Consider the following 19,925-nt stretch of genomic DNA (forward strand, 5'->3'; position numbering starts at 1 on the left):
TGCATTTGATCACATTCAAGGTATATTATATATGCATGTGATACTTATAATTAGAAATTGTGGTGCAGATGACATTTTTGCATCGTTACAAGCTTTAGGAGTTGTGTTCAAAACTCCCTTGCACCACAATTTTTCTTAGTTACACACTTTTTATATTTTTGTTGTACACTTAAGTTAAGTCTATTTATTTCTTTTAAATTCTTTAGAATTTACACCATAGTTTATGTCCATATCTCTTTTTAAATTTTTATTTCTTTTCAAATTTACTAGGTTTGTTATTTTAAAGAAAATATACTCTCTCTCTTTTGGTTTTTTCGACACTGTCACTTACTATCTTCTAACTAATTTTCTCTTTTGCAAAATTCACTGTCAATGTTACAATTTCTTTCGGCAACCGACATAAAAAACTCACAATTGCTAATAGTATTTTGACCCTTCCGACATTAAATTTCTAGCTTCGCCTATGTAGCCAACTATCCTATTCCAATTCAACCTTGCATAATACTATATCTTACTACAACGCAGAAAAAAAAAGAGAGGTGACTAAAGCAGTTGGATCATGGCCGATGATTTGATCAATCGAAATTATTATTCGAATCTATTCCATCAACATAAGGCCATCGTTAACGCACTGGGCCGGGCCGCAAAACGCGAGTTCCAGCCCGTCCTAAGCGTTGGAGGGGCGGAAGTTCCGGCCCAAGCGGGTCCCTGCGGCCCGGTGACGCTCCCGGGGTCCGGCCTGGCCGGCGTTAATCGGGGACGGGCCGCAACACGTGAGTCCCGGCCCGGCGTTGCACGCTCTCCGGGCCGGGCCGCAAGTCCCCAAATTTTTTTTCCAATTTCGTCTCTATAAATACGGAACTATGGTGCACCATTCTTACGTACGTTATCCATTTCAATCCTCTTTTATTCCCTTTCTTTCGGCGTCAATGGATTGGTTTAACAGCGATGAACGTCAGATGGACGAGTTCGTCAACGCGAACAATTTGTACATGCCGGCATCACCACCATCGCAGCCAACGCCTAGTCCGGGAGTCGGTAGCAACATCGACGTAACATCGCCGGTCAACACCGATGAGTTTGAGATCAGTGAGATGGAGCCCGCTCAAGGGCAGGGCAAGGGCAAGGTCGGCGAGGATGACGGGCCGAAGAAGTATAGTCCGCAAGAGACAATGTGGCTTGCCAGGAACTACGTCGACGTCGTCGAGGATCCTATCATCGACAACCAGCAGTCCAGCAAGGTGTTCTGGGAGCGGATTGCTGAGAAGTATAACGCTGGGCGTCCTAAAGGGTCGTTCGAACGTAGCTACGTGAAGCTGCGCAAGCATTGGGGTCGGGTCCAGGTGGATATGAGAAAGTGGAATGGAAAGTGGGCCAATGTAGTCCGGATGTGGCCGAGCGGGCACAGCAAGGCGGACCTCATCGAGAAGGCGAAGGAGGCGTTCTTCGCTGACGGGAAGAAGCACTTCAAGCACTTCGACGTTTGGAATCTCGTCGAGAAGAGCCAGAAGTACACCAGTGGTGCCGAACCGACGGCAACCGGGGCGGCGAAGAGAACCAAAGTTTCCGCCTCCGGAAACTACTCTTCGAGCGAAGGAGGTCTGGCGATCGACCTCAACGTGACGGACGACGACGTCTTCGTCTCATCTCCTAGCGTTCACAGCCGCCCGATGGGAACAAATGCGGCAAAGAGGAAAGCAAAGGGGAAGACAACTGCGAGCAACTCCGCTATGGCGCCACCGCCGATCAATCAGTCTCTGGATAAGATGTCCGAATCTTTGTCGGAGATGAGTATTACCTGGCGGATGAGCCAGCTGACGGAGTTGACATCGAGGGATACCTCGATCATGTCGGAGTTCGATCTCGAGTTGCACCGTGAGATGATCGCCTACCTTCGCGCCCAAATGAAGAAGTAGTTTTTCTAGGATTTGTAATTTTTTTTCTAGGACTTTTTAAATTTTTTTCTAGGATTTGTATTTTTTTTCAAGGATTTGTAATTTCTTTTTTCAAATGAACAATTTATTTTTCCGGTTTGAATTGTTCAATGTATTGCATTTACGAGTAAAATATGTTGAAGTTGTGAATAGTGTCATTTATTAGTTGCGGCCCGGGTTGGAGCCTGCAGGGTTAGAGCAGTTGGGGTCTGGGCCGCAACTGTAGGGGAATTATGACGTGAAGAGGACTTGGAACCTGAGGATGGGTTAACTATGCCCTAAGAAACCAAATGCCAAAGGCTCCACTTAGATCAATCATGAGGTTTGCTAATCTCTTCAATCAACATAAGAAACCAAATTGCAAGGCTCCACTTGGATCAATCATCCGTTTAATTGGTCGTATTATATTTCAAAAAAAATTACAAATAAAAAAAATATTTACATATTTGGCTTATGCTTTTCAAAAATTTTATGCTACTGTATACATATTGATATTGCACATCTGCGTGGAACAATATGCTGAAACTCATATAGTCAAACTCCAATCTTTTCTTAAATCATTATCCGAAACTAATTCCAATAATTTAATGCAGACGAAACTACTTTACTACACCTTTTTTTATAAACATTTCCAAATTTTTTAGATTACGAGTCACTTTTTTCATAAACATTATATGTTGTGGACGAAGCAAAAGTTTTTGCAGACAAACCTAATGTGGTTCGTTGCTTTTTTCATTTTTTGCAATTGTACTATATTAAAAGAAAATAAACTCTTCAATGATATAAAGGGAGGTCTTATGACCCATAGTATTAAAATGTGGTAAAAGAAAAGGCATAAATTACCCTTCCCCACCTCCGAAAAAACATTAATTAATACTACTACTACTAAGGAAAATATCCCAAGTTAAAGTACAACCTGCACAAAAGCCAATAAAATGGGTACAAAAGACAGTATACTTGGTTTGTAGATAGTACTCATTGATTAATTACAAATTAGAACAAGAGATTTTATGCATTGGTAATAAGAGCATCCACAACGGTGGTGGGAGTGAAGGCCGCCGTCCGTGCCAGCGGCGAGGACGAGGACCGCCCGCAGCGTTTGGTAGGAGTGAAGGCAGCCGTCCGTGCCAGCGGCGAGGACGAGGACCGCCGCCGCTGCGCTCGCGCCGTGCCAGCGAGCAGGCGACGTGGCGGCTTATGATTGGGCAACGGCATAGCCGTTGCCTTTGAATTATTTTTTTTTAATTTTAAAAATCGTTTTTAAATTATATAAAATGATTAAAAAAAATTTTCCAAATCCGAAAAATATGGCCGTTTTTTCCCGTTTTTTCTGAATTTTTTGATTTTTTTTTATTTTTTTCCCCCCAAAATCATCTATAAATACACACATTCATCATCCATTTATCACATCAATTCATCTCCCATTCATCTCTCATTCTTAATTCTCATACAAACTATCAACACATTCATCCCTCATTCAAAATCTCAAATGGATTTCACCCATATTATGGCGGAAGCGGAACGCGAAGAACAAGAATACTACGAACAACATCGTGCCGCTTACGAAGCATATGTCGCGGCGAATACCCCCGCTCCTCCTCCTCAACGAACCAGATCAAATCGGCGCTACATTCATCGTGACCGGGAGGGAGCCCACGAAAGGCTCGTTGCCGACTACTTTGCCGACCAGCCGCGGTTTCCGGCAGATTACTTCAGGCGCCGTTTTCGCATGTCAAAGCGCTTGTTCATGCGAATTGTCAACACATTGTCCGCACGTGTTGAATTCTTCCAAACAGGTCCAGATGCAGCCGGCCGGCAAAGTATCACGCCGTTGCAGAAGTGTACGTGTGCCATCCGACAACTCGCTACTGGGCAAACGGCCGACATCTTCGTCGAGTATTTGCATATCGGTGAGTCCACTGGAATCCTTTGTCTAAAGAATTTTTGCGAGGGCGTTCGTTCAGCTTTCGGGGATGAATTCCTTCGGGCACCCACCACCGATGATTGCCAACGGTTGCTTCGTCTTCACGAATCAGTCCATGGCTTTCCCGGAATGCTTGGCAGCATTGATTGCATGCATTGGAGGTGGAAGAATTGCCCGACTGCTTGGAGGGGGCAACACTTGAGCGGTCACAAAGGCGGCGGCCCAACGCTTATCCTTGAGGCGGTCGCCGACTACCGCCTATGGATTTGGCATGCATATTTCGGCGTTGCTGGATCCAACAACGACTTGAATGTACTATATTTTTCACCACTCTTCACTGATGTGATGAATGGTGTAGCACTGGCGATCGACTTTACCATCAACGGAAATAGCTACCACATGGGTTACTATCTCGCCGATGGTATCTACCCAAGGTGGTCGACTTTCGTGAAGACGTTCAACAACCCGCACGACCCGAGACGAGTTCTTTTTGCGCAGCGTCAAGAGTCCGCACGGAAAGATGTCGAAAGAGCTTTCGGGGTCCTTCAAGCCCGATTCAACATTGTGAAGTCCCCGACTCGGCTATGGTACGTGAATAATATCGCCGACATCATGTTCACGTGTATTATCTTACACAACATGATTATAGCCGACGAATGGCCGAGGGCGGCTAGCTTCTACGACGAGGACGAAGCCGGAAGCTCAACAGCGAGGTCTCCCCCACGCCAAGGCGAGCATACGACGGTCGGCCAAAGAATCGAGACAAGGCACACAATGCGCGATACCCGAATCCACAATCAACTACAAGAAGACCTAATCAAACACATGTGGGCGAAATTCGGCAACGCGTAGTGGTTTTTTTAATTTTTTGTATTTTAATTATGTAATTTTTAATTTTTTAGGATTTTAATTATGTCGTTTTTATTTTATTTGTCATTTGTAATATTATTTAGGTTTTTTTAATGAATTTTAGTATTATTGAAATGTTATTGTTTAATTGAATTTTAAATTAATTGTGCTCGTCCTTGTGGAAGAGCACAGCTGTGGGTGTTGTGCTCTTGCCAGAGAGCAGGCAGAAAAAGTGGGGCCGGGCCCACAACCGTGCCGCTGGCAAGAGCACGGTTGTGGATGCTCTAATAAGAGAGAAATTAAGGTGAGATAGTGATATTTCTATTTTATTAAACGTGTCATGTAGAGTAAGGCATCCCAAAAAAAACATGTTACTTAAGAACGAAGGGACTATAATATAAACATTAAAGGTCATTCTTTTATTATTCCTCCGTCCCACAATAATTGTCACTCTTTTTCATTTCGGTCTGTCCCACAATAATTGTCACACTTCATTTTTACACTAAATGGTAAGTAGTCTCGCATTCCACTAACTCATTTCACTCACATTTTATTATAAATCCAATATTAAAATGTGGGTCTCACATTCTACTAACTTTTTCAACCAACTTTTCTTTACATTTCTTAAAATCCGTGCCCACAAGAGTGATAATTATTGTGGGACGGAGGGAGTGTGATTTTAGTGAAGCCTCCTAGATACTGTCTCACTACTAACCAATATTATAAAAATCGGATCGATTTAATGAACCAATAAAGTTACTGACTTCCGATTCAATCGGTCGAACCAGAGATATATAAGGAAATACTATATATTATATAAAAATATTAAAATTAGTTTAATGATGTCTTAATTTAATTAACATTAATGGTAAATGATTACTAAAAAGACAACATTAAATATGGTAAATGATGTTAAAAAGTCAAATTTGCATAGCAATATAACAATAAATAGTCAAAGGTCATCCATTATTCATCCCTTGACTCAACTCTTTTACTACATTATTCATAGTTCCTCAATACTTTTTACCTCATTATTTACCTAAGCACTCACATCCACTATTCCTTCACTTAACTATCCATAGGTTCTACTTTTAAATTTGTATTCATTTCTTATTTTAATTTATTTATTTAAATTTAATTAAATACAAAATTTATTAAAAACAAACAATTACATGCAAATTAATTTAATTATTTTTAAAAAATTAGTATTCAAATTAAACTCACATGGTAACAAAAACATCATTATGATATAAGAAAAATACAATAAAATGAAAAAAAGGAATTGAAGTTTCAATATGAAATTGTGTTGACATATTCAAGGCATCGTATTGATATGTTTAATACACTATATTGACATTTTGAATCGAAACCCTAAATTTGGTAGATATTCTTATCTTTTTAAATTTAAATAATAATAATAAAACGAATTTACACATGACAAATTATAGACTACTAGATCTCTAAAGATCCTATGATCTCTAATTAATTATAGTTAGCAATTTAAGGAGAGTTAGCAATTGATCACATCTCTATCATATAAAGTATCTGAATGAGATGTTTTTGACAAGATACATACTTGTTGTGTATGTGAGGATTGGTATAATGAAAAATATGTTTCAAACAAGTTGCATGACTAGTAATGCTTGTATATAATAAACTTTACAATCCACTTTTACCCAAGACGAGAAGAAGTAATTTTATCACATTATGTTTGCTTATACATTTATAAGATGGATCAAAAACATTTAAATATATAAGATACAAACAAGTCTAATTCTTCTGTATGGTAGACTAGTCGTGGAACATGTCACAGAAAGTAACGCATTTGGTTCTTTGCAGAGGTAAAACAATATATTTCAAAACCTAGATATGCCTTAGCTATCTAATTGTGAAATGTTACAGTGTCAAACCGCATAGGCAACTAACGACACTGGTGTAGTATAACGCCAATGATCAGTGTCTAGTTGTGCTAGGATTGTTCTACGATATATGTTACGCAACAAAACCATCCAACAAAAATACTCAATTTGAACAAAGGTCGTGTTGTAGCCAGGGCAATTTCATAAGCATTCGTATAGACGCAACTCAGCCATTTTATATATTTTGAATAATCATTTTGTTTTTAATAAAAATTGATCAAGCTTTATGGATAATTCTTTTACGACAAATGAAACTCAAACTCATTCGTATAAAATTGGTTAGTGCGATTTCTCTGTTACATTTTTAAATGTCATCGTACTTATTTCACTACACCAATACATATGATATACGTACATACCACAACATGATAAGCATCAAAGGACATGAATCCTGATCAGCAACACTGGAGCTGACAATTTAAGAAATAGATATGGTTTTGTACTGCTTTACCGTACCTGTTATTGCTTGTTCAACTGGCAGCCTCTCCAAGCTGGATGCGCCGTAGAATCCATGAACACCTTCAGTTCTCTTCAACACATATTCTGCTTCACCCGGTTCGGATATAGGGCCTAGAATTGCATAACAGTATAGAGTTAACATTCATGCAGAGCATCAAATGATCAACTACTCCACAACATGAATCTTCTTCAACTTGAATCCAAACACGAAAGGTATTATTTTTGCGATATACAGTATATAGCATTAATGAGACGTTCATGTATAGACAATAGTACTTTGTAACATCTGCATTATCTTATCTGAGATTGAGTAAGCAGTGAATTTGAAGATGAATGTTTGCATATGTAAAAATCTGCTTTGGATCTCTGTTGTTGCAAAAATTAAGAAAATGTTACCTCCATGACAAAGAACAATAGTTTCGGGATTGATCCTGTGAGCAGCATCTGCAATAGCTTGTACAAGAGTTACACTTTGATCGAGTGAGAGGGCTGTTTTAGCACCAATAGAACCAGATGTCGTGAGGCCCATATGTGCCACAATTATGTCTGCACCAGCTTTTGCCATTGCCGTTGCTTCTTCTTGGTTAAAAGCATATGGGGTTGTTAAGAGGCCCATTTTATGAGCTTTTGCAATCATCTCAACTTCAAGACTGAGAAATGGAATTAATTCAGCGGTGTTGTTTTGATTAAATGTGCGGGAACAATTAATAAGAAGGAAATCACTGATGCTAATATGTTACCTATATCCCATCCCGGTTTCTTCTATATTTTGTCTAAAGTTACCATCAAATAGACCAACAGTTGGAAAATTCTGCACTCCTGCAAATCCAATAGACTCCAATTGTTTCAGGAAGAAATCAATTCTTCGGAATGGGTCAGTTGCACAAACTCCGGCAAGAACTGGAACTTCTTTGACAACCTTCAAGAGAAAAGATGGATGAAATATGGTTGATTTTCCTTGTAAAATGAAAACCATAAATTTGTCAGTTAATATTGAAACATTAGAATAGTTATAGGATGGGAAGACAAACACTAATTTATCTTCCATGACTACAACTAAAAAGATTTGAGACATATTATGACCCTTATTTTTCCAGATCACATTTCAGCATAAAAACCAGCAACAGACATACCCTGTATCATGTAGAGCTCTTAATAGGAAAAAAAAACTTACAGGCAACACCTCATTGGCCATGTCAAGCACAATTGCATTTGCGTCAGCAAATGGCAACAGACCTGCCAATGACCCTCTTCCTGCCATCCTAAACCGTCCTGAGTTGTACACGATGATCATATCAACTCCACCAACTTCCTCAAACTTGGCTGATATGCCTGTCCCAGCTCCGGCACCAATGATGGGTTTGCCCTCGTTTATTTGATATTTCAATTTTTGGAGAATCTTTCGTGTTTGTTCCAGTGTTTCTGATCCAGTAAACCAACATTGCGTAATTCAATCAAAAAACAGAAGAATGAAATGCAACAAGCATTGGGTACAGAAGTGGAAAAAGAACTTGATTTTGTCCCACAATTTTAGTTAGTACAATTGAATTGGCCCAACACTTGTTGATGTGAAAATATTATACTAATTCAAGCAGGGAGAAGGTAAGGAGGAAAATAACCTGGTTTTGCATCAGGGAAGTTGCTCAAGGTATATGAAACGGGAATGATATTCTGGGAACTTGTCACACTGGAAGAAGTTTTTCTTTGAGTTTGTTGGATAGATTCATGAACAGGATGACTACTAATATCATTAATATTGGTAGAGATCTCCAAGAACGAGTCCACTAGAGCATTTGCAAACTCAGGATCATTAATATGCTGTGGCAAAACCTTAATCTGACAATAAACAAAATTAGCCTTACATATTGCAGCAAATGCAAAATCTTGATCATCATATGAAGACATGGCATGTTAAGCAGTGATAGAACCTGACGACATTCACTTGTTTGAATTAGCCTCTGCATTTCCTCTATAAGTGTACCGGTAGCAACAGGATCATGAAATGCCTTCCCTGGTGCATCCAATGCCGATACACCCAACTTTGGCAGGCAAACACAAACTTTAGATGACGACTTATTCAATTTTTCTGCAATAAATGCAGCAACTTTCTTATTTTCATCCACTGTCGTTCGCATCAGAGTAACCTGGGAAAAAAGGTACACAGTCATGAAAAGTATACAGCTTAGGCAAATTGGACCGTGAACACCGAAATAGATTATTGTTACTCATCAACGTCCAATGTTCTACAACTTCCTTCTCTAAACAACTCTGCTATTGGAGGCAGCAGCTAAGGATTATTTTCACATGCATGACCCCAAAACTATCATATGATGGGGCTTTGGAAACTATGGGTCAGAGGCTTTTAGTTTAATTAGACTATAAAATTTGTGAAATATAGGAGATTATAGAGAGAAAAAGACAAACAGGGTTAGGGAAAACCATCACCTGTTCATTGTGTTCATACAACCTTCTTTGCTGAAACTTAGAAGGTATGGTGTCTTTGGATCCAAAATTCACCATATCCAATGCTCCAACACTGAGAACTAAAGGTATTTTTTTCTCTATGATGGCATCAAAGCGGGAGGGATCACATGCCATGACACCTCCGACAATGTAATCTGCCACCTCAGTTGTTGTAATATCCAAAACCCCCTATGTGACAGGAAGAAGCAAATAAGAGATAATAATAAAGTTAGATAGCCAATGGTTACAATAGTTTCAGTTATGGTAAGAGTTTATTTAGATATATGTAATCAAGATACAAAAATGGAAACACTGAAGGAGGTAAAAATACCTGTATAAATCCTCCTCTAACTAGATCCTCCATAGCTCTCCCCCCAACCCCAGTAGCATGAAAGACTAAGGTCTCATACCCTTCTCGAGCTAACCTGTCTTTGACAGCATTGACGCATGGAGTTGTAACCCCAAACATAGTTAAACCAATCGTACCCTTCTGAGAAGCAGTAGCAGCAGATGCTTTGGAATTCAGATGTCCAATCACCATTCCAGCCAACGCAGAAGCAGCATTATACAACACAACTCTACTCACATTATTAATGCCACAAATGTCAACCACCGATGGAAACAACAACAAATCCGATGTTCCCACATAAGGTTCAGTCTGACCACTAGCCACAGTTGACACAATCAGCTTTGGGATTCCAAGAGGTAGTGACCTGAAGGCAGAGGAAATTAACGACGTCCCCCCACTTCCTCCAAGTCCAATAACTCCAGCAAGAACTCGATCCGCATGAGCCTTGCAGAGGAAAGCCTGAAGAGCATTATTCATCACAGCAATAGCTTTGCCTCTATCATCAGGAAGCTGATTGCCATGCACCCCTGCTTCAGCACAGCAGGAGAGAACTTCTCTTCTCGACACAAAATCAAAATCATCACAACTCTCAATAACTTTTTGACCAGCTGATACATCTACCATAGTCACCACAAGCTGCACACCACAAAATCACATGGAATCAATCCATATCCACCAAAATATCAGCATCCATCATAACAAAATGACAAAACAAGTTCATATTGATCGAAATCAAACGGCAGAATAAAATAACAACAATCAAGTTCAAAACTAATAGTAGAACAAAAAATTCAGATTTAAAACAGCATCAAGTGAGTAATCAAACCAAAATCCCCAATACACTTCTCAATTCAACGGATCACACACCTCAAATCTACAAATAAATAAAATCTAATTCATCTTCCGTACACAAAAAAAATAAAAATTAAACATTTGAGATCTAAACAGTACTTAGTAACCACAAATTTTTGGATAAGTAACAAAAATGGCAATAAATGAGTAGAAATTAAAACCTTTGAGGAAGAATTAGCGTAAAAAAGGTTGAGATTGTCTCGAATTGACTGCGCGAGGAATCGAATCTCATCAAGCTTCGTGTCAGCTGTGCCAATGCAGAATACTTGCATAATGTTGTTGTTCTTCATATCGTCCATTGATGAAGCTGAAACCTCAAACGAAATCTGTGAATGTGAAGGGATTGGTAGTTGAGCTGAGTTTGTATATTTGATACAGTGATCCAGAGTGGCTGGCGGAAGGGATCTAAGGCCATCCACAACGCTGTTCCTATATCGTTCCTATACCGTTCCTTAAACCACTATTTGAGGGCCCCACTGTACTTTTTTACTCCATTCCTTAACTAAGGAACGGAACCTGCAACCCTCCGTTCCTTAACCGTTCCTTAAATTACTATTCATTCTATTTCAATTTTTATTTTTATTTCCAACTAAATTAAATTAAATAAACACACTTTATTAAAAAACAAACATACTTTATTAAAAAACAAACATACTTTATTAAAAAACACACAATATTAAAAAAATTACAACTTAAACTTAAAAAAATTAAAAAAAACACACAATTCAAATCCTAAAAAAATAAAAAACACACAATAAAAAACACACAATTAAACGTGGGAAAATAAAAAAACTACTCCGCCGGCGAATCATCCTCCGGAGGCGGTCGAGGTTTAGGGGGAGGGGGAAGACCAAGTAGTCCTGCCATATGCACAATTCCGTTCCACCAGGCCGTGTATTGGGCGTACGAGAAGCGGGAAGTGTCCGCCATTGTGGCGGTTATGTACGCCACCATAAGTGTGTTCGAGCCTCCTTGTGAGCCCGATCCCGAGGCCGACTGGCTTGATTCTCCTCGGCCCTTCCTCGCTCTAGCCGCTTTCGCCGCCTTCGTCCCTTGCGGACGACGGCGCCCACGGCTAGATCCCTCGTACTCGGCGGCCGTAACCCCAACCTCCTGCGTGCCACGATCACTGGGCGCATCGGTGTCACCAGACGAGTACTGGCCGCTCGTCGTGTGCTTCGTCCGCTTTGAGGTTGATCCCGAGCTGGAGCGGACACCACCGGCCCACCTTTCCTCGTCCTTGACGAGCTGCCAAATATCAACATATTTGAACTGTACACCGGTGTCCTGGTGGAAGGCGCGCAAAGCCGCCCTCAGTATGTCGGCGCCCGAAGCTCCGCTTTGGTAGTGCGCCGCTTCGGTGGAGTAGATCCCGCAGAATTTTTTGACCTGTAAATCGACTCGGCCAAAGTGAGCACGAAGCATTGTATATTTGCGCTTCCGAGCCCCTTTCGGCTTAGTCTCGTGGTAGACATCACGGACCTTTTCCCAGAAGCACTTGGCGGCTTGTTGGTTGCCGACGATGGGATCATATGAGACGGTGAGCCAGGCGGTGTACACCGCCTTTGTTTCTTCGTTGGTGTAGGGATGCCGGCCCAGATCCTCCGGCTCCTCCTCCTCATCCTCCTCGGGTGCCTCAGACGCAGCCCTGTAGCTTCCACCGCCTCGGCCTCCTCCCTGAGTGGGTTCAACGGGGATATCCTCCCGAATCTGGGACAAACCCTGGGAAAGCTGCGAGCGGGAGCCTCGAGCGTAGGCATCCACATCGAAAGTGGGTGGTTGGTACCCACCCGGCGTCGCCGACCCCTGCGTGCCCAGCGTCGATGACCCAGAACCACCAAGTGTGTTGTACATGGTCTCCCAATCGCCGAACGCGTTGAGATCCCACCCTCCGGCGCCGCCACCACCGTAATTGCCGTCGCCGGACATTTTTTGAAGAGATAGAATATGAAAATTGGAGAGAAATTGATGTTGATGTAGGAAGAATGGATGTGTAGTTGTGTATAAAATGAATGAATTAGGTGTATTTATAGAATAAGAAAATAAAAATAAAAATTAAAAAAATTAAGAAAAAGTTAAAAAAAAACGGTAATGTTACCGTTTAAAAATTTTTTTTTTTTAAAAATTCGATTTTTATATAAAAAAAAATAATTATTGCGTCATTGCTGACGTGTCCCACTCGCGGGCCGGCGAGTGGGAAGCACGCACGCACGGGGATCGGCCACGTCGCCCAGGCGCGTGGCGGCTTGTTCCGTGCCGCGTTACGTGCCGTCGGCACCCGGCACGGAATGGGAACGGGACGGGAGCGGAATGCAGCGCCGCAACGCGTTCCGCGGCGAAACCGTTCCGGCGGAACGGCAATCGGAACGGCGGCGGCACGCGTTGCGGGTGCTCTAATACACTTAAACTACGCTCGAGTGTTTTAAATTAATTATATTTATAAAATTTATAAATATCATTAGATTTCGCTCGAGTTCAATCTGAGTGTTAATTTTTGGAGTTTAATTGATTCACAATAATGCAAAAATCAATTTGTGACTAAACAATTTTTTATTTATAATAACTCTTTAAATATTTACTAATGTTGTCAATAGTAAAATATTTCGAACTTAAAACCATTACTTGAATAGCTAAATGTGAGCTCAATTTAACTTGTCTCGACTCTAAGCTGGACTAGTATATTCCTTCTGTTCGATCGAAATACTTTTTTGCATTGATTTGTGTCACTCATTTTGGTTCATTTTTATGCTATAAAGTATGAAACATTTGCTTTTCGGCATGACATTTTTATGTAATATTGTTTTATGAGTTAATGAAGATAAAATAAAGTAAGAGAGATAAAAAGGTAGAGATAATGTTGTTTCTCTTCTAGAAAACGTTTCATTTTTAATAAAATAACTCAAAAAGAAAATCGTTTCATTTTTAATAGGACGGAGAGAGTATGAATTTGCATGTTTATCTTGTTTATGAAATATCTTATGTCTGTATTACCATTCCTTGTGGGATCGACATCCACACTTTCCACATACTCGTAATAATACTCCCTCCGTCCTCCAATAATTGTCCACTTTTGTTCCGACACAGATTTTAAGAAATGTAAATGAGAGTGCGTTGAAAAAGTTTGTGGAATATAGGTCTACCTTTGTATATTAGTTTTATAATAAAAAGTGAGTCGAATGAGTTAGTAGAATGTGTGACCTACGTATCATTTATGGTAAAAAAGTGAAAATGGACGATTAATGGGGGACAGATAAAAATGGCAAAAGTGGACAATTAATAAGGGACGGAGAGAATAGTATTTTAGGAAGAATGAGAACTATAAGAGCATCCGCATCGACGTCTCGATGCGGGCTCAGTCTCGTCCCAGCGAGACGAGACCGCATCGAGACGACGATGCAGATGCTTCGTCTCGTCGCGTAGCCCGGTGGGAAGAGGGTGGCGGGCTGTCTCGCCACGCGTCAGCGCCACGTGGCGATCTCTAGCCCGCGGCGTGACGCCCACTCGCCAGCACGCGAGTGGGCGTCGTCATGCTGGCGCAATAAATACTTTTTAAAAAAATCGATTTTCTGAAAAAAAAAAGAGAAAAAAATTAAAAATTTTAACGGTAATATTACCGTTTGAAACAATAACTTTTTTTCTTTTTTTTATTCTATAAATACTTCTATCTCTTTCATTTTACACATAAACACACTATCTATCATTTTTTTTTCTTCTCATCACTATCATATCATCTCTCTTTCATCTCCAATTCTTCTCCCAAATTTAATCCATTCATGGATCCATTTGAACAAATGCGTCGAGTGATGGAAGAATGGCTAGAAGCAGATCGACGTAGAGAGGAGGAGAAAGCCGCGGCGTGTCAAAAGCGACCCCGGAAATACATCCATCGTGACCGGGAGGAGGAAGCCGCCGCAAGGTTGGTACGAGATTACTTTTGTGAGAACCCGGTATGGGGAGATACCTACTTCCGTCATCGTTTCCGCATGCGGCGGGAGCTATTTATGCATATCGCAAATACATTGGTGGCTCGGGAAGAGCACTTTCATGAAGGGTTCGACGCTACTGGCCGTCCCAGTCTCACGACGCTCCAGAAATGTACTGCAGCAATCCGTCAGCTTGCTACTAGACAAATGACGGACTTGTTCGACGAGTACCTGCATATTGGGGAAAGCACTTGGAGACTGTGTTTGATGAACTTCTGCAAAGGCGTCCGGGCAGCCTTCACCGACGAATTTCTCAAGAAGCCAAGCACCGCAAATTGTCAGTTTCTGCTCCGACTTCACGAAACAGTGCACAAATTCCCCGGGATGCTCGGCAGCGTCGATTGCATGCATTGGCAATGGAAGAATTGCCATGTGGCGTGGAGGGGATCATACACGAGCGGCCACAAAGGCACTCACCCCACAGTTATACTCGAGGCCGTTGCCGACTACTAGCTATGGATTTGACATGCGTTTTTCTAGGTCCCCGGATCGAACAACGACATCAACATGCCCAACCAATCCGGTCTCTTTAGCGAAGTTTTGAATGGTAAAGCGCCGGCCATCACCGCTAACAACCGACAGTATAAAATGGGGTACTATCTTGCCGACGGCATCTATCCGAAGTGGCCAACCTTAGTGAAGACGTTCAACAGGCCGATAAACGAAAAAAAGACTCTTTTTACGCAGAAGCAAGAGACTGCTCGCAAGGATGTGGAGAGAGCGTTCGGGGTTCTACAAGCTCGATTCAACATTATAAAATCCCTGGCTCGTACGTGGTTTATGCAGAATATGGTCGACATCATGTATACATGCATAATCATGCACAACATGATTGTCGCCGATCAAGGACTTGAGGTGGGAAATTTGTTCGACCCTGAAACCCCGGGAAGCTCTACCACAAGTAGTCTGCCTAGCAGTGGAATGCATTTGTCTTTGCAAGAGCGGCTGTGTGTTCGGGCAAGGACACGTGATTCTATCGCCCATGCCCAACTCCAGGAGGATCTAATGAAGCACATTTGGGTAAAATTGGCAACCGTTAGACGATCGCCTCATAACTTTCCATGATTATGCGGATTTCAATAAATTGTAATATTAGGATTTCAATTATGTATTTTTCGTATTTTCAGATGTTGTAATTTTCATGGTTTTTAATTATTTTATGAATTATTAGTATTAATTTAATATTTCAATGAAATATTAATCGAATTTGTTGGAAATAAAAATAAAAAATGAAATTGAATGAATAGTTAAGGGATGAGATGGTTAAGAGATGGAGGGATACAAGTGTTGTCTCCTAGGGCACCCACAATGGGGCGCCCGATGGCGGCCATAGTCCTCGGGCGCGGACGATGCCTCCATTGTGGGTGCCCGTCATCGTCCGCGCCCTACGCCCACGCCCGATGCATCGTCTGCGGAAGAAGCGCGGATGATGGGCTATCGTCCGCGCCATCGGGCGCCCCATTGTGGGCTAGGCGGACGATGGACGCGGATGATGGCACGCATTTTTTATTTTTTTTCTTCCGAATTTTGTCTATTTAAACCTCGTTTCTCATTCACTTGTTCATACGAACATCTCGTCTCTCTCATTTCGCTCATCTCTCACATTTCTAGTTCCCCGGAGTCAGGTAGTTCGACCTCAGAAGCCTTAGATGCAGCCGTTGAAGAGGCCATGGCAGAATGCTTAGTCGAAATGCACGGCGAGGAGGCGGCGGCGGCGGAGCAGATCCACAGGCCTATTCGACGTCGGACGTCTGTCCGACGTGACCACGCGACAGCTCACTAACGTCTGGTTGCAGACTATTTTGCCGATCAACCACGGTGGGGACCGACTGTTTTCCGCCGCCGGTTTAGAATACCGCGTTACCTTTTTTCTCAGCATTGTCCGGACGTTGTCGTCACGTGATGAATACATGACGTATCGGCAAGACCGCATTGGCAGACCCGACCTTACACCGTTGCAAAAGTGCACGGCTGCAATCAGTCAGTTGGCCTACGGCACCACGGCGGACATCTTCGGCGAGTACCTCCACATCGGGGATACAACAAGCTAGGAGTGTCTGAGGAGATTTTGTAGGGGAGTTGTGGAGGCCTACTGCGACACATATTTGCGCAAGTCGACTGCCACTAATTGCCATGGCCTGATGAAGATGCACTAGACGGCGCACGACTTTCCTGGGATGCTAGGGAGTATCGACTATATGCACTGGCAGTGGAAGAATTTTCCGATGGCGTGGAAAGGCCAATTCACTAGTGGATACAAGGGCAGCCACCCGACGATGATCCTCGAAGCCGTCGCTGACCATCGGCTCTGGATCTGGCATGCTTACTTCGGCATAGCCGGGTCGAACAACGATATTAACGTCATCAACTAATCCATCCTCTTCACCGAGCAATGCAATGGCAACGGCCCGGCCATCGAGTTCACCGCCAATAGACGCCAATACCACATGGGGTACTACTTGGCCGTTGGCATATACCCACGGTGTCCTGTTTTTGTGAAGACGATCAGCTGCCTAATTGGTGAGAAAAAGGGTTTTATTTGCGCAAAATCAGGAATCGGCGCGGAAGGATGTCGAACGGGCATTTGGTGTGCTCCAAGCACGGTGGGCAATTGTGAAAGGGCCGACTCGTCTCTAGTTCAAGGAAGTCATCGCCGATGTCATGTATGCGTGCATAATCATGCACAACATGATAGTCGAGCATGAAGGTGGGAGCATCACCGAGTGGAAAGATGATGACGGTGCATCTAGCTCGTCCTGCACGACGACCGAGCCCTCCGCTAGAGGATTACCGTCGGGCTTCAATGAGGTTCTATCTAGACAGGCCTCAATGCGCAACCAACAAGACCATGCTCAGCTCATGAACGACATGATTGAAGAAGTGTGGGCCCGTAACCGCCGTCGCTGAGTTTGCGTATTATTTTAATTCGTATTGTAATGTATTAATTTTTATAAATGAAATGAAGTTTTTTCCCAATTTTTGTAGTTATTTAAATATTCAATTAAAAAAATGCATAGGGCGCGCCATAGGGCGCCCCATTGCAGGTGGGGGGTAGGAGGATAAAACTGATGACGTGGCGCGCCATTGTGGATGACCTTAGTTAAGAGATAGGGTAAAAAGTGCAGTGGGCCCATGAATAGTGAAGATATGAGACGGTTAAGAGACGGTATTGAGACATGGATGCGGATGACCTAACTATATTTGTTGGGTAAAAAGAAGCGTAAATGATACACGCCTCCTAAAGTTCTTCAATTAGATTCAAGAAAATAATGTTTTCATGACCCACGCCTCCTAAAGCTTGGGTGTACAAAGCACAACTGGGCTTTATTTCATGGACCATAATCTTGTGTTTTAAAATTTGATTGGCATATTTTTACACTAGTGAATAGGGATGTATCGAATCAGATATAGTGTTCAATGTTGGAATTTGTACCGAGTTTTCGAGGGGATATTAGTACTCTTTAGATTATTAACTTTTTGTTGTTAAATTCCATGGTGCAAATGTTATGTACTTCCATTTAAGATGTTTTGATATCGATAGATGATTCGAGTTGAAGTGATAGTTCACAATCCAAATGAATACTCATTTTGCCCCCTAAGAGATTGTTCACATACTTTAATAAAACTTAGGTATTACTCCCGCCGTTTCATAATAGTAGAGTCATTTTATCATTTTGATAAGTTCTATAATAGTATAGTTATTTCTCCTTTTTAATAAAAAGTCAACACATTTCTTCTTACTTACTTTTCCCTCTCTCTAACTTTCTTCTCTTTACTTTTTCCTCTCTCATACTTTATTATCTTTTTATTTAATATATTACATATTTTTTTCTTAATCTCCGTGCAGAAAAAAAAAGCTTCCACTATTATGGAACAGAGGATTTTGAATAAAGAAATGGTTTCACTTTGTTACTATAGGAGAGTTTACTTATAACTGAAACTTTGAAAAATGAGTGTCGTATTTTGTTGTTAAAGACAATATATGGATTATTATAAACAGAGGCATCTAATAATCTTGTATGCATGTCAAATCCAGGTATGATAATCCTTTCTAAAAGTAGAGGGATTTAATTTGGCGACAATTTTAGTCAGTTGTTTTGCAATTCTAATCGAATCAAACCCTCTATTCAAATGGAAGATGACGTGTCATGAATTTCATACAATTATTCTTTTAGAGCATCCACAGTGGGGCGGACGATAGTCTGCCCGATGCATCGGGCGGGCTATCGTCCCCCACTTCAGCCATGCGGACGATGCCCGATGCATCGTCCGCGCCCTATACATCGTCCGCCCCACTACGGGTCACGCGGACGATACCGCGGACGATGCAATGTGTTTTCTTTTTTTTCAAAATTTTTATCTATTTAAACCCCCACTTCTCTTCTATTTCCCACACCAATAATTCTCTCTCATCTCTCACTTTCCCCACACACCAATATTTCACCCCCAATCTTTCTCACTGAAAAAAATGAGACCCGGCGACGACTGGAGTACCTCAGAGGGCATTACTCGGGCCTTGACTCCGGCCTTATTCGATTGCGTTCATGAGGCTGCGGCGGAATGCTTGGCCGAAATGGAGCGCGAAGCGGCGGATTAGGCCCAGGCGGTGCGGATCCCACGTCCGATTCGACGTCAGACATTTGTCCGCCGCGAGCACGACGTAGCTCACCAACGTCTGTTCGCAGACTATTTTGACGAGCAACCACGGTGGGGCCCGACGGTTTTTGTAGGGGAGTTGTGGAGGCTTATAGCAACACCTATTTGCGAAAGCCGGCTGTTGAGGATTGCCAGGCCCTGATGAAGATGCACGAGACGGTGCACGGCTTTCTTGGAATGCTAGGGAGCATTGATTGTATGTATTGGGAGTGGAAGAATTGTCCGACGGCGTGGAGCGACCAATTTACCAGTGGATAAAAAGGCAGCCACCCGACGATGATCCTCGAAGCCGTCGCTGACTATCGGCTCTGGATCTGGCATGCTTACTTCGGTGTAGCGGGGTCGAACAACGACATCAACGTCCTCAACTCATCCAACCTCTTCACCGAGCAATGCAATGGCAACGCCCCGGCCATCGACTTCACTGCCAATGGACGCCAATATCATATGGGGTACTACTTGGCCGATGGCATATACCCGAGGTGGCCTGTTTTTTTAAAGATGATCAGCTGCCCAATGGGTGAGAAGAGAGTTTTA

At 42.1% G+C, this 19,925-nt stretch overlaps 2 protein-coding genes across 2 annotated transcripts; one reads left to right on the forward strand and one right to left on the reverse strand.

The window, feature by feature from the left end:
* Positions 1-929: 929 nt before the first annotated feature.
* On the forward strand, positions 930-1,765 carry LOC121766795 (glutathione S-transferase T3-like). Its single transcript, XM_042163039.1, has 2 exons — positions 930-1,562; positions 1,655-1,765. The coding sequence occupies exons 1-2, from the start codon at positions 930-932 to the stop codon at positions 1,763-1,765; spliced, it is 744 nt and encodes a 247-aa protein (XP_042018973.1).
* Positions 1,766-6,863: 5,098 nt separating this feature from the next.
* LOC121769520 (toMV susceptible protein tm-1(GCR26)) lies at positions 6,864-11,126 on the reverse strand. Its single transcript, XM_042166353.1, has 9 exons — positions 10,911-11,126; positions 9,880-10,533; positions 9,531-9,737; positions 9,014-9,229; positions 8,705-8,921; positions 8,260-8,507; positions 7,826-8,004; positions 7,482-7,735; positions 6,864-7,196 (listed from the first exon to the last, which is right to left on the reverse strand). The coding sequence occupies exons 1-9, from the start codon at positions 11,046-11,048 to the stop codon at positions 7,045-7,047; spliced, it is 2,265 nt and encodes a 754-aa protein (XP_042022287.1). The 5' UTR covers positions 11,049-11,126; the 3' UTR covers positions 6,864-7,044.
* Between the last annotated feature and the right edge of the window lie 8,799 nt (positions 11,127-19,925).

This window comes from Salvia splendens, chromosome 15 (genome assembly GCF_004379255.2).
Source record: "Salvia splendens isolate huo1 chromosome 15, SspV2, whole genome shotgun sequence".
NCBI classification, from domain to species: domain Eukaryota; kingdom Viridiplantae; phylum Streptophyta; class Magnoliopsida; order Lamiales; family Lamiaceae; genus Salvia; species Salvia splendens.

Coding starts and splice junctions, on each gene's coding strand:
- LOC121766795 (XM_042163039.1), top strand. CDS start 930: ATGGATTGGTTTAACAGCGATGAACGTCAGATGGACGAGTTCGTCAAC. Junction 1,563..1,654: donor GGGCGGCGAAGAGAACCAAA/GTTTCCGCCTCC, acceptor CTCATCTCCTAG/CGTTCACAGCCGCCCGATGG.
- LOC121769520 (XM_042166353.1), bottom strand. CDS start 11,048: ATGGACGATATGAAGAACAACAACATTATGCAAGTATTCTGCATTGGC. Junction 10,534..10,910: donor ACGCTAATTCTTCCTCAAAG/GTTTTAATTTCT, acceptor TGTGGTGTGCAG/CTTGTGGTGACTATGGTAGA. Junction 9,738..9,879: donor TTAGAGGAGGATTTATACAG/GTATTTTTACCT, acceptor CCTGTCACATAG/GGGGTTTTGGATATTACAAC.